The 15,104-nt window shown below is 46.6% G+C and overlaps 1 protein-coding gene across 1 annotated transcript in view; it reads right to left on the reverse strand.

The window, feature by feature from the left end:
- Window positions 1-15,104, reverse strand: part of SLIT1 (slit guidance ligand 1) — a 172,041-nt gene that overhangs the window by 138,201 nt on the left and 18,736 nt on the right. Inside the window, exons 2-4 of the mRNA XM_002698413.7 lie at window positions 13,499-13,570; window positions 11,233-11,304; window positions 4,683-4,754 (exon numbers count right to left, since the gene is read on the reverse strand). Of these exons, the coding sequence (XP_002698459.1) occupies window positions 4,683-4,754; window positions 11,233-11,304; window positions 13,499-13,570 (216 nt within the window). The remainder of the gene's footprint in view (window positions 1-4,682; window positions 4,755-11,232; window positions 11,305-13,498; window positions 13,571-15,104) is intronic.

Genomic DNA, 15,104 nt, shown 5'->3' on the forward strand with positions numbered 1-15,104 from the left:
AATCCAAAGAAAATTATATAAATGAACTTATTTACAAAACAGACTCACAGACATAGAAAACAAACTTATGGTTAATTACTAAAAAGGATAGCAGGGGGCAGGAGGAGATATAAATTAGGGGTTTGGAATTAACATATACACACTACTATATAAAAATAAACAACAAGGACCTTCTATATTAAACATCCTATGATAAACCATTATGAAAAAGAATGTATATATATACATATATATATGGGTATAACTTGGCTATACAGTAGAAAGTAACATTGTAAATTGACTATACTTCAATTTTTCAATGGTTAAAAAGAAGAGGAGAGCTAGAGAAAATAGTCTCCCTTCATCCAGGCCAACAGTGCTCTGCATAAGGACTGGCTTAGTTAGGGACTAGATAGATAGATGGATCAACATATACAGTAACCACATATACAGTAGAATATAATTCAGCCATGAGAAAGAAGGAAACCCTTCCATTTGTGACAGCATGGGTGGCCCCCAGGGGATTATGCTAAGTGAAATAAGCCGAAGACAAATACTGCATGGTATCACTTATGTGTGTGTGTATAAGTTGCTCAGTCGTGTCTGAGTCTTTGCGACCCCACAGACTGTAGCCCACCAGGCTTCTATGTTCATGGGATTTCCCAGGCAAGAATACTGGAGTGCCATTTCCTTCTCCAGGGGATCTTCCCAACCTAGGGATTGAACCTGGGTCTCCTAGGCAGATTCTCTGCCATCTGAGCCACCAGGGAAGCCTGCTATCACTTACATGAGGAATCTAAAAAAAAAGTCAAATTCATAGAAGCAGAGTAGAAAAGTGGTTGCCAGAGGCTGTGGGATGGACAAATAGAGAGAGGCTGGTAACAGAGTACAATCTAATGTATGACATGATGACTATTGTTGAAACACAGTCCTAACATAATTGGAATTTACCAAAAAAGTAAAACTTGAATCCCTTCAATAATATGTGAGATAATGGATACGTTAAAGAACTAGATGGAAGCAGGGGACCCTTTCATCATGCATGTGTATATCAAATTATCACAGGACACACTTTAAGTAATTTCAATTTTGTTAATTATACCTTAGCAAAGCTGAAATTTAAAAATAAATTTAAAAGTTTTTAAAAATAAAATAAATGACGGAGGATCAAAGCAGTGTCCAGAACTTAACAGCAACAAGGGACTTGCTCCAAACCCTAGATGGTGAAGGGCATCCACGTGACCGAAGGGAAGAAAGTCAAAGCAGGTGAATAATGCTGGGAGAGTAGGGGCCAATGTGCAAAGGGCTAAGAGGGCTTAAGAGAAGGGAAAAGAAAAGCACAGAAGGAGACCAGGAGAAAAGATGTTCAGGATGAATTTTTGCAGAGAGTTAACAGAAGCAGAAGATATTAAGAAGAGGTGGCAAGAATACACAGAAGAACTGTACAAAAAAGATCTTCATGACCCAGATAATCACGATGGTGTGATCACTGACCTAGAGCCAGACATCTTGGAATATGAAGTCAAGTGGGCCTTAGGAAGCATCACTACGAACAAAGCTAGTGGAGGTGATGGAATTCCAGTTGAGCTATTTCAAATCCTAAAAGATGATTCTGTGAAAGCGCTACACTCAATATGCCAGCAAATTTGGAAAACTCAGCAGTGGCCACAGGACTGGAAAAGGTCAGTTTTCATTCCAATCCCAAAGAAAGGCAATGCCAAAGAATGCTCAAACTATCGCACAATTGCACTCATCTCACACGCTAGTAAAGTAATGCTCAAAATTCTCCAAGCCAGGCTTCAGCAATACGTGAACCATGAACTTCCAGATGTTCAAGCTGGTTTTACAAAAGGCAGAGGAACCAGAGATCAAATTGCCAACATCCACTGGATCATTGAAAAAGCAAGAGAGTTCCAGGAAAACATCTATTTCTGCTTTATTGACTATGCCAAAGCCTTTGACTGTGTGGATCACAATAAACTGGAAAATTCTGAAAGAGATGGGAATACCAGACTACCTGACCTGCCTCTTGAGAAACCTGTATGCAGGTCAAGAAGCAACAGTTAGAACTGGACACGGAACAACAGACTGGTTCCAAACAGGAAAAGGAGTACATCAAGGCTGTATATTGTCACCCTGCTTATTTAACTTAATATGCAGAGTACATCATGAGAAACGCTGGACTGGAAGAAGCACAAGCTGGAATCAAGATTGCCAGGAGAAATATCAATAACCTCAGATATGCAGATGACATCACCTTTATGGCAGAAAGTTAAGAGGAACTAAAAATCCTCTTGATGAAAGTTAAAGAGGAGAGTGAAAAAGTTGGCTTAAAGCTCAACATTCAGAAAACGAAGATCATGGCATCTGGTCCCATCACTTCATGGGAAATAGATGGGGAAACAGTGGAAACAGTGTCAGACTTTATTTTTTGGGGTTCCAAAATCATTGCAGATGGTGATTGCAGCCATGAAATTAAAAGACGCTTACTCCTTGGAAGGAAAGTTATGAGCAACCTAGATAGCATATTGAAAAGCAGAGACATTACTTTGCCAACAAAGGTCCATCTAATCAAGGCTATGGTTTTTCCAGTGGTCATGTGTGGATGTGAGAGTTGGACTGTGAAGAAAGCTGAGTGCCGAAGAATTGATGCTTTTGAACTGTGGTGTTGGAGAAGACTCTTGAGAGTCCCTTGGACTGCAAGGAGGTCCAACCAGTCCATCCTAAAGGAGATCAGTCCTGGGTGTTCATTGGAACAACTGATGTTGAAGCTGAAACTCCAATACTTTGGCCACCTCATGCAAAGAGTTGATTCATTGGAAAAGACTCTGATGCTGGGAGGGATTGGGGTAGGAGGAGAAGGGGACGATAGAAGATGAGATGGCTGGATGGCATCACCAACTCGATGGACATGAGTTTGGGTAAACTCCGGGAGTTTGGTGATGACAGGGAGGTCTAGCGTGCTGTAATTCATGGGGTTGCAAAGAGTCGGACTCGACTGAGCGACTGAATTAAACTGAAAGTTGTGATAACTCCCATAAGAGGCAGCTTGGAGAAAGGACAGAACAAGAGAAAACGAGAGCTGCTGGGGCTCAGTCAGGACAAGGCCAGCTGCCCACCAGGGACCAGTAGCAGCATGGACCTTGTGTGCAAGAGCTGGCCCCCAGGCTAAGGGGGTGCCTAGGCTGCTGGGAAGGATCTTGTGCCTTCAGCCATCAAGGAAAGAAAAGTCAAACCACCCTGGATGTGCCTGGCACCAAAGGGCCAGCCTACCAGTTATAGGGGGGCTGACAGAGAAGGCCTAGCTCAAGCCCAAGGGTGGCAAAGGCCAGCAGAAGAGATTCTCACTGAGAGATCGTCTCCACCTCTGTGGAGAGACCTCCAGGTCAGAAGAAGGAAACAGAAAGTGACCAGAGAGACAGAACTGAAAGGGACAGAACTGAAAGTTAGAGCTCCACCCTAAAACAAAACCTCGAAAGCAGGATCCATGAGAAATTCTGTGGCTGCCTTCAGACCACCGGGCTTACCAAGGAGCGGCAATCAGGACAGAGGTGGAAAGAACTAGCCATATTTAATCAGAGAAGAGAGATCAAGCTCCAGGCTCCACAGGCACACCTCTCAGCACTCTGCAGCCCCATGGTGCCGACCCCACCCAGCCTCCACCCCTTGTCTTACCCATTGCATCTCCAGACTTACATGCACCACCACCTACATGGGGTCCTATAAGCTTCTTCAGGGAAGAACCAGCAGCCCAGTATCTCACACAGTGCTCTGCTGGGCACACAGAAGGTCCAAACCAATGGTTTTTCAGGTTTGTTAATGATAACTAAACCTCCCAACTCAAAATTAAAAAACCTGAAAACTCCTCAAAATTGAACAAAAGTACTGTCCTTGATTGTTCTAGGTACTTACAGAAAGCAAAGCTAGAAAAATCAAAAATTATTAAAAACCTATTTAGCGTTCAAAGTTAAGAAAATGTTTCTAATACACAGATGTGTCCAACAATGGAATTGGCTGCCCAAGGAGGTGATGAACTCCCCACTGGAAGTAGCCAAGCAAAGATTAAAAGACTATACATACACTAAGAGGCTGCAGAAGAGATTCCTTAGGTAATCTCTAAGGTCCTGTCCAACCCAAGATCCCACAATTGTACAGGAGAACAATTACAGACATATCTGGTAAATCATGGAGCCACAGAATTGGCCACTACATTTTAAACTTGAAAGAAACACATTTACAACAAATAAAAGCATGACTTCATGCTTTTAACAAGCTGGCAGACCTCATTACTCTGAGTTGAAAATAGATCCAAGAAGGGCTTATTTGAATGAATAAACCTTCCACCCAAGGCAGGTTATCAAAGGCAGCAAGAGATGCATGAGAACTGTCCTCTCTATAAAGTCTGGCATCACGACTGGCAAGTATGCCCACCCCAAGAACATCACCACACCACACTGCCAGGGGCAGCACACAGAACTGGACAGACTACCAATTCTATCTAGTGCTTGCCACAGAGAAATGTCCCTAAAAGCACTGCAGAAAGATTGCCTTAGATCACCCGGATGATGCCTGCCAGGTGAGGAGTGTGGGGGTCACGGTCATGGGAATGTCCAGGCTCCACTGACCACACACTGCTCCCCCACCCCCAACAGGGCACGGGATAAGACCACAGAGAGAGCTTTCATCCATGGAGCGTCACTCACAGCCTCGACAGAGCCTGGTTATTCTGGAACAGCAGCTCTGGTAACGTGTGCAACAGGTTCCGGTTGAGTCGTCTAAAAAAAGAGAAGAGAGGAGAGGTTGGAAGTGGCCAAGCTGTCCAGGAAACCCAAACGACTTTTCAAAAAGCACAGGATTCAGAGTCAGAGGGCCCAGCGTTCAAATCCTAATGTGTCACTGTGTAACCCCAGGGAGTCACCTTCTCTGAGCCTCAGTTTCTTCATCTGTAAAGTGGGAAATTCACCATCCAACATTGGGGAGGATAAGAATAGAACGTCTGAAAGCCCCTCAGTGGAGGACCTGACATGTCCTGTGCAGTCAGTAAAAAGAGCATCTTTCCTTCCATTATTCCATCCATGCCCATCATTATCTTCACTTTAGATTTCTAAGTCCCTGTATCAGGGACTGATTCAAATGTTATCTGTTTGTGAACTGGATACCTGACTACTCTTGAAATGTGAGATATACCCTAATGGGATAGGACTGACCACAGGGTTCTGATTCTTTATTGCTTTCATTCACATTTGGCCCAAGGATGATTCAACAGTTTTATTGCTTTAGGTATTTTTTTCAAATTGAAAATATCATTATAGATTTTTAAATTATTTATGAAAATGCATGCTTAATATTTTTGTAAAGCCTCAAATAGGAGAAGAGAAAGCATTAAGCCACCTGAATTTTTCTTACTCAACAATTTGCAGATGTCTTTCCATGCCAGACAGGCTTCCCTGGTGGCTCAGACTGTAAAGAATCTGCCTGCACAAGAATATACAATGGAGAAAAGACAACTCTTTAACAAGTGGTACTGGGAAAATTGGTCAACCACTTGTAAAAGAATGAAACTAGAACACTTTCTAACACCATACACAAAAATAAACTCAAAATGGATTAAAGATCTAAACGTAAGATCAGAAACTATAAAACTCCTAGAGGAAAACATAGGCAAAACACTCTCTGACATAAATCACAGCAGGATCCTCTATGACCCACCTTCTAGAGTAATGGAAATAAGAAAAAAAAAAAAAATATGGGACCTAATTAAATTTAAAAGCTTTTGCACAACGAAGGAAACTATAAGCAAGGTGAAAAGACAGCCTTCAGAATGGGAGAAAATAATAGCAAATGAAGCAACTGACAAAGAATTAACCTCAAAAATATACAAGCAACTCCTGCAGCTCAATTCCAGAAAACTAAACGACCCAATCAAAAAATGGTCCAAAGAACTAAACAGACATTTCTCCAAAGAAGACATACAGATGGCTAACAAACATATGAAAAGATACTCAACATCACTCATTATCAGAAAAACGCAAATCAAAACCACAATGAGGTACCATTTCATGCCAGTCAGAATGGCTGGTATCCAAAAGTCTACAAGCAATAAATGCTGGAGAGGGTGTGGAGAAAAGGGAACCCTCTTACACTGTTGGTGGGAATGCAAACTAGTACAGCCACTATGGAGAACAGTGTGGAGATTCCTTTAAAAACTGGAAATAGAACTGCCATACGATGCAGCAATCCCACTCCTGGGCGTACACACTGAGGAAACCAGAATTGAAAGAGACACGCGTACCCCAATGTTCATCACAGCACTGTTTATAATATCCAGGACATGAAAGCAACCTAGATATCCATCGGCAAACAAATGGATAAGAAATCTGTGGTACATATATACAATGGAGTATTACTCAGCCATTAAAAAGAATGCATTTGAATCAGTTCTAATGAAGTGGATGAAACTGAAGCCTATTATACAGAGTGAAGTAAGTCAGAAAGAAAAACACCAATACAGTATATTAATGCATATATATGGAATTTAGAAAGATGGTAACAATGACCCTATATGAGAGACAGCAAAAGAGACACAGATGTATAGAACAGTCTTTTGGACTCTGTGGGAGAAGGCAAGGGTGGGATGATTTGAGAGAATAGGATTGAAACATGTTTATTATCATATGTGAAAAAGATCACCAGTCCAGGTTCAATACATGAGACAGGGTGCTCAGGGCTGGTGCACTGGGATGACCCTGAGGGATAGGAGGTGGGAGGGGGGGTTCAGGATGGGGAACACATATAAACCCATGGCTGATTCATGTGAAAAAGATCACCAGTCCAGGTTCAATACATGAGACAGGGTGCTCAGGGCTGGTGCACTGGGATGACCCTGAGGGATAGGATAGGGAGGGAGGTGGGAGGGGGGGTTCAGGATGGGGAACACATATAAACCCATGGCTGATTCATGTCAATGTATGGCAAAAACCACTACAGTATTGTAAAGTAATTAGTCTCCAATTAAAATAAATAAATTAATTAAAAAAAAAAAAGAATCTGCCTGCAAAACAGGAGACCCGGGTTCGATTCCTTGGTCAGGAAGATCCCTTGGAGAATGAAGCAGCTACCCACTCAAGTATTCCTGGAGAACTCCATGGACAGAGGAGCCTGGCTGGCTATAGTCCATGGGGTCGCAAAGAGACGAGTTAGACACAACTGAGTGACTAACACTTTCACACTTTCGCTTTCTTTTCCATGCCAGACAATAGAGAATGACAAATCTATTTTTAATTATGTTACTTTTAGTATGTCCATCATTTCTAATTCTTCTATAGCTGGAAGATTATTTAGTACTATAGACATAGGCAGGAGTAAGAAGTTTGGTTCTGGAATGTGGCCTTACAGACAATGCAGAAAAAATTCAGACTTGTCTGAGGAAGGCAGTGAAGTTTAACCTGACTCATCTTGACACCTTCGGTAACCAATTCTCTGACACTGGAGTGCAGGATTCCTACCCAACAGCAGGGCCTGTGGGAGGTGGGGGGAATGACACTTACAAAGTACAAAACCTTGGCACTCACACCATGTCTGTGGACCACCTTGCAGGAGCATCACCTAGGAAGCTGGTGAGAGAGGCGTGTCCCAGGCTACCCCAGACCTGTTGATTCGGGCTCTGCATCTCAACCAGATCCCCAAGGGCTCTGAGTGCACATCAAGGCTGAGAAGCACTGCAGTCTACTGTGTGTGGGTGCTCAGTCATGTCTGACTCTTCAACCCCACGGACTGTAGCCCACCAGGGTCCTCTGTCCATGGGATTTTCCAGGCAAGAATACTGGAATGGGTTGACATTCCCTCTTCCAGGGGATCTTCCTGACCCAGGGATCAAACCAGAGTCTCCTGCATCTCCTGCATTGGCAGGTGGATTCTTTAGCACTGAGCCACCAGGGAGCCCCTAGTCTACCATATATTTTGAATTTCCCACAACCATCTCCTTTAACAGCTCTAGAGGATGATAAAGTAACTGGGCAAAAGCTTTCTTCTGCTGGGAGGGAGGAGGAAATATAATTTGACGAGCTGAGTCTCGTTGGTCTGTGGTTACCTCCTAGGAGGTCACCTTTCATCTGACATGTGAGAAAGGTACCATTTTCCAACACAGGACAGTTAGAGTTACAATCTTAGACCAGCTGGAAGAAGTTTACTTTAAAGGTCAGGCTCCTCGGGAAACACATCATTGCCTTGGGGGGAATAAAGGACCACCAATGTAATCCTTAAAGCAACAGGAGTAGATACCAGATCGCTCCAATTTCCTTAAGCTCATCCAATAAATTAATCCTATATTTACACTGCATGGTAATCACTGGGTTTTGTTTTGTTTTCCCCTAAGACTTTCTCATTTCCCTGGCTTCAGTTTCTGAAAAACACTTAAAAGGAAAAGACATTCAACTGCTAAAGTGGAAAATCAAAGGACACCAAAGGAGAGACCCAGCATGTGGAGTGACCTGCAGAAAGCTAAGAAAAATGGCAGGGGTAGTAAGGCCCCGACTGGCCTCATTCGTGCCAGGCACTGGGATAAATGCACTGTAGGCAGTACCTCAGCATCGGAGGGGAGGCAGAAGGGAAAGCTGACTTTCTCTCTTTTGAGTACAAAGCATGCACATAACCTCCCATCTCCTCCCCGAAATGACCCCGGAGAAAGTTTGACCATCGTCATCTCACCACGTGGCTGGGCTCTCAGGTTCTGAAGATATGTTTGTAGGCCTGGCTGAGCTGTCTCTTTGATAGCTGAGGGGAGTGGGATGTGAATGACTCCCCCAAGTCACCACCGAGTGGGAGAAGTTTCCGTGGCTCCCACTCCACATTACACGTGCTCCTCCCCCTCAGCCCACTCGGAGTGACTGAGTGCTCTGCCCCCTTCAACATCAAACAACCAAGCCCAGTGACCCACCATCCTCACGGCCGGCAGTACCACCTGCGTCTGCTTCTGGGCTCAAGTCTGTAACTACTTAAAAGAACCAATCATGTCTGTTCCCAAACCTGCTTATGCCAGAGATACTTATAATTATATAAATGAATAATGATTACATTGATGAATGAAACACTAGTGTGAAAAGAGAGTCATCTCTAGAAAAGCTGGTTGGCTGCCTTGGAAAGAATCACTATAATGAAAGATGCTAATTAAAGAGTTGTTGGGTAAAAGACTGGGGGGTGGCAGGGGGAGGTCATAAAAGAAATGCACAATTTCCCAGCCAGATTGCTTCCAAGGGCCCTCTAAAAATCTCACTCTGCCTTAAAGAACCTAAAAAGTAAGACATTGGCAAAAATTGAAAGAAAGAAAAAAAACACGGAGCCAGGTCAGCAAATGCACATAAGTTTTCACATCAAATGGATAGTTTCTATGACTCCCTACTTTATCCAGCTTTTATGATTAACTGATCCACCACTGGTCTCCAACAAGTCAGAGGAGAGGGTGTGGGCCATCCACAGCCGGCACTGGACTCCCCGGGGACAGAGCTGTCACATACCACAGGAACAGTCTGCCATGCAGCTGCTGGTGACTCACCCAGGAAAAAAGAATAGGAAAAGGAGAGAAGGGACAAAAGTCTCCAGCTACATGTCATGACTCAAAAAAGAGGATCCCGCCCACGCTTGGGTGTCAGCAGCAGGTGTGGCGAGGGCCACCAGTCCTGGCTACATTCCTGCCCACCTCTTCTCTTCCCGCAGGCCATGGCAGCCCCGGAGCCAGAGCTGAAATGCGTAAGGACCAAATCACCCCACAGAGAGGTCGTGAGCATGTCTTTTGCTCTGAGCCTTGGAAAGAAAATAAACATGGGACGAAATATCTGTTGTAGCTCTGGGTTCCTTATGGCTCAGTTTTAGACCCGGATAAGAAAAAGTTCAGCTTGGTTTTTCTCCAGGCTACAGGAAAGCAATGAGACAATCATCTTCTTTCCATTTACTTAATACCTAATTTTCTTTGAAGTAAAAGAGGAAAGTGAGGTGTTAGATTACAGCCATTAAGCGCTCAGGCTTTGGCAGCAAAATGATCTGGATTCTAATCCCCTCTTCTGCATTTAATCACTTAATAATCATTTAATAAGGCAAGTGCCTTAACTTTTGTGCACCTCCGCTTCTCATCTGAATGACACCGCTGACCACAGTGTTGTTTTAAGGATTAAATGAAATATTGGAGGACAAAGTATTTATCTTGGTGCCTGGCATAGAGTAAGGCAATCGATAAAAGCTATAATTATCATCATAAACTCACTGGGGGGAAAAAATCCACAAAAAAAGAAAGCACAAAGAATAAAATTAAAGTTAGCTGTTATTCCACCACTCAAAGTAATGAGAGCTAACAATCTCAATTGTTTTCTTCCTCTTGTATTCTGCACACATACAAGTTGATTTCATTTAAACAAAAGTCACTTCCTCCCTTTCCCACTTAACATTATATTAAGTGTGGACACATTCCTATGGCCTTAACAGTTCTTCAAAAATGTGGTTTTATACCTTACATCTCCACCAGAATGGCTGTTTCCAACTTTTATTATATTTAACTAATGTGCAGTGAATACCCTGATATACATATTTTCAGTTCTGTTTCTGATTATTTCCTTAAAATAAAATGGACTTTCTGATTCAAAAGGCATGAACTCTTGACACCTGCAGCCAAACCAAAGCAGAAAAACGAGGCCAGTGGCCAACCCCACCTCACCCATACCACATTCCTTTTTTTTCTCATTATTGCCAATCTGAAATGCAAAAATTGATCAAGAACTATTTTCAAACTCAAAAGTCCCCAAAGGAACAAAGGATGCAAATCAGAGAATACCACCTTCAATTCTGTGCTGTAGCCCCAAGCACCCCAGACACTGCTCCTGGGACATCCCTGCAGTTGGTCCCTTGGGCACCAGTCCTTCCTTTAAAGCCACACAAATCAATGACTGGTTACATCTTGGGTATAAGATTATAGGAAGGAATTTCGCTTCCTCTGCACTGTGTGGATTTTTTGCCATAATGTATTTTCAGGGAAAAACAGCAGAGATTGCTGTGCTTAGAATGTGGGGTGGGGACCTCTCCAGCTTGTCTTTGCCATCATCTCATGATGACGCTGCAACCCCTTCCACGCTGCCGCTGCCCCTAGCCCCCTGCAGGCAGGAAGCAGGCTGGGTGTGCAGCAGTGGCTCCTCCCAGAAGGCTCAACTTGCTTCAGTCCCCTCTGCCAGCCCCCACCGCCTTCCTGAGCCAGCACCCATGGATACTCACAGCCGCTCCAGCTCCTTCATGTCATCAAAAGCCCCCCGTTCCACCACTCCAATCTGGTTCTCCATCAGCTGCCTGGGGAAGCAAAGAGACAAGGACAGCTCCAGGATAGTGGACAAGGACTCCTAGAAACAGCTGGCACGAGGGAGTGAAACAGGAGCAGTGCCCGAGACTACACACTCCCGAGCCCTGACCTGAGTTAACACTTCTTCCCAGCTTCGCAAATTTCCAACACTGGCTCCTCAGCACACTCAGCCCCGACAGCAATTTGTGCTTCCAGCCCTGACCAGTACTGACCCTCTGAAGCTGTTAGCATGGCAGAAGGCCATGGGGAACAGAGCATTAGGCCATTGCTCCAAAGGCAAGCTCGGGGAAGCCGGCGTCCAGACAGCAGGGGCTAGCTCTGCACTCCTGGTGCACACGCCCTTCTCCTTCTCCCAGAGGGCACACATCCATGGGGCAGAGCAGGGGAACCAACCAGTAGTGGGGGGAAGGGAGCTTGTGCCAACTGGGCACAGCCCACACATGCAACAAACACACTCTGCAGTTGGCAGACGACACCCCCTCTGCCAGCGCCCCCACTCTGCCTGGCCACATCTGCTGCCAACTGAACCACCTGGCTCGGGGGAACTCTGCCCCTCCTCACCGCCAACGCTCCCTGAAACCCAGAGCATCTGGCTGACAGGGCAGCATTTTTCACCAGCAGATCACTTGCTGCACAGTAATTTCTGAGCTCATTGAGTATGTCTTTCTCCCATGTTTTCCCCTCCTTCCCCTCAAGCAGGTGGCTTATGGGGTCCCACAAGGGCCTCAGATGAGGTTTGGGGCAGGGCAGGGGGCAGAAACTGCTACTGAACTCTTATCTTCCTCTGCTTTGTGTCCAAACACCTGGGCTGTTGAGGAGGTTACGCTGGAGTCTGGGGATCGGGTGGGGTGGGGTGGGGTAACACCAAGATGGAAAGGGGGCTTCCCCAGACTCAGAGGAGTTTCCTGGAACCTGGGAAGGGGTCAGAGTCAGGGGTTCTGGAGAATCAGAAACCCCTTCCACAGTGATGGACAGCTATGATCCCAGAGAGGATCAACCACAGGCTCATCAGCTCCTCCAAGGATCTTCCGAGCCACAAAGTCAATCGCTCTGAAAGAGCTAGGGCCCAGGACCCCTGAATTACCCAGGGAGTAAGGAATGAGGGACCCTAGGACCATAATGAATTTCCTTGCCAGCCAGGTGGGGTGTTGAAACTGGCTCAAAGTAGAAACTGAGTTGAAGTAGAGAAAATAGAGAACTGCAGTTCTTCCCTGCACACCTGAGTTTGTAGGCTGAGACATTCAGAGCAGGAGACGTGAGGGGATCCACCCCTTCCCCTCACTCCTCACCCCTGCCCGGCCTGACAAGGCAGGTGCCATGGGTAACTCCTTTGCTGGCTGGTGGCCAAGCCCAACAAAGCCATACCTGCCACCTCCAATGTCTGCCACTGCCAGGCACCTGAAGGGGTAACCTCCGTCCTCAACTGCCCCCCATAACCTCCTCCTCAAATCAAGGGGTCTGTGGCCTCGCTGGGAAGTCCTTCTGCGGCACAAGTTCAAAAGAGCTGTGGAGACTGTTATAGACTGCATCAGGCCATTCTCCTCCCCAGAATTCATACACGAAAGTTCTTGGGATTCTGTTTAGAGGTAAGGCCTTCAGGTTCAGAATTAAGGCTAAATGCAGTCTTAAGGGTGGGGCCCTAGTCTGACAGGACTGGTATCTTCATAAGAAGAGACACAGGGATATCCCTGTGCACACACATAGGAAAGGCCACTTGAGGACACAGCAAGAAGGTGGCCAGGAGCAGAGGCCTCCCCAAACCAACCCCGATGGCATCCTGGCCTTAGACTTCTAGCCCCCAGAACTGTGAGAAAATTAATTTTTGTTGTTTAACCACCCAGTCTGTGGCCTTTTGCTATGGCAGCTTGAGCAGACCTGGTCTTCCCTCACCCCAGCAGCCAGCCAATGGACAAGGCAGATCCATCTGCCCAGGCTCTGCCAGGCAGGGGCCACTGGTACCCGCTCCACACCCAGTTTTCTCAGTTATTGTGAGGCAGTGGCCACTGTGGGTCAGGACTTAGCAGCACCTCGACCTATTGCTCACGTCACCCCAAGACTGACTACGCAGGGTAGGGGCCCCGCTGGCCTACAGCCCTAGGATCCACAGTCAGGGCTCTACCATGAGACCACTACTGAGCGGAGAGGGCAGGAAAAAGGTTACAAGGGGCGGCATCTCATACTCACAGCACCCGCAGCTGCTTGAGTCCCGCGAAGTCGTTCTTGTGGATCCGAGTGATGTTGTTGCCATTGAGTTCCCTGGTGGAGGAGAGGAGAGAGGGAGATGGTGAGCTGCCCGTGGTGGGCCTCAGGCCGGCGCTCAGCTCCAGGCTGCCTCTCCACGTGGCTCAGTCATCTCACCAATGAGACTGGGTGCTTCCAGCCAAGCTCCAGGACCCCAAGTCTATGTTGTCCTAGCAAGCTGGGGGGCTTCCCTGGTGGTCTAGTGGCTAGGAGTCTGCATTTCCACTGCTGGGGGCATGGGTTCAATCCCTGGTCAGGGAACTAAGGTCCCTCATGCTGAGTAGTGCAGCCAAAAAATAAAAAAAAATAAATAAAAAATGTTTAAAAATAAACTAAGACCTCTTTGCAGCAGATGTTCAACCAACAGGAACACTTAGGGCCCAGGCTCACTACTGGGAGTGCTCCAGAACACCAAATCATGGCTTTTGCCTTGAAATAGCTCAGTCTCATTGAAAAGACAAGACATTCACACAGGAAAGAACTTGGAAATTAGTTAGAGAGGCTCTTCAGGCAGAATCACCACTGAGCCTCAGTTTCCTCATCTGTAAACTGGGGATAATAACTGTTTATCTCACAGGATTAAAATAAGGCATAAACAAGTAAAAAGCATGGCCCACATGTGGAAAGCGCCCCTTTGGGGGTACCACTGCCATCACCTGGCCGCCATGGCTCCCACGAGTCATCCATAGTCAGAGCGGGAGACAGCAGAGAGGGCCGTGACACTAAAGGAGCTGAGAAAGTGGGACTCAAGCTGAGGCCCCAAAGACAAGGCAGAGCCACTGCAAGAGAGATGGAGCGAACGTTCCAGGGAAGGAGAAAATCCGGAACGTGTGGCTATCAGGGGAGGAGACACTGAAGGTTGGGAGACATGGGAAGCAGGATTGGGGGAACGTGGATTCTGATTGAAGCGGGCCTAAGAAAGCAAGCAGAGGACAGACAGGGAGCCAGCGTGGCTCCAGACAGGAGCTGCTTGAGACCAGTCCTGCAGAGGGGACAGGAGGACAAGGCCCAGGCAGGGAGCCCCGATCCCACGACTTCAGTGGCTCCTCCCCTCACACCGTCCTGGCCTCCAGCTCTTCCTCCCTCCCAAGGCCATGCTCCTCCCTCGGCCCTCCCAGTCACGCCCTGGGCACCCTGGACATGGACCCCACCCCAGAGGCCGACTGGCCTCACCTCCTTCCCCCTTTCACCCAGCCTCCCAGGAAAGCTCACTCAGCCTCTGCAGGCCATTCCTCTTCATGGGAACCCGGTCCAGCCTGGGAAAGGGAGGCCACTCCAGGGATCAGGCACTCCACTCCTAAGAGAGTTTGTCCATGGAGCCACACACAGTGGCCTCTCACTCAGGCCCAGCTCCAAACCCAGCTGTCACCTTCACACCTGACCTGTCTTCCTGTGCAGCCCTGTGCTCCCAGTCACACGGCCTCCTCCTCTTTCTCACCATCATCATGGTCCCCGACACACTTAACAACAACCCAACAGCACCCACCCCAACACAGGCAAACACACACACACACACACACACACACACACACACACACAGAGTTCCCTG

Source organism: Bos taurus, chromosome 26 (assembly GCF_002263795.3).
Source record: "Bos taurus isolate L1 Dominette 01449 registration number 42190680 breed Hereford chromosome 26, ARS-UCD2.0, whole genome shotgun sequence".
NCBI lineage: Eukaryota > Metazoa > Chordata > Mammalia > Artiodactyla > Bovidae > Bos > Bos taurus.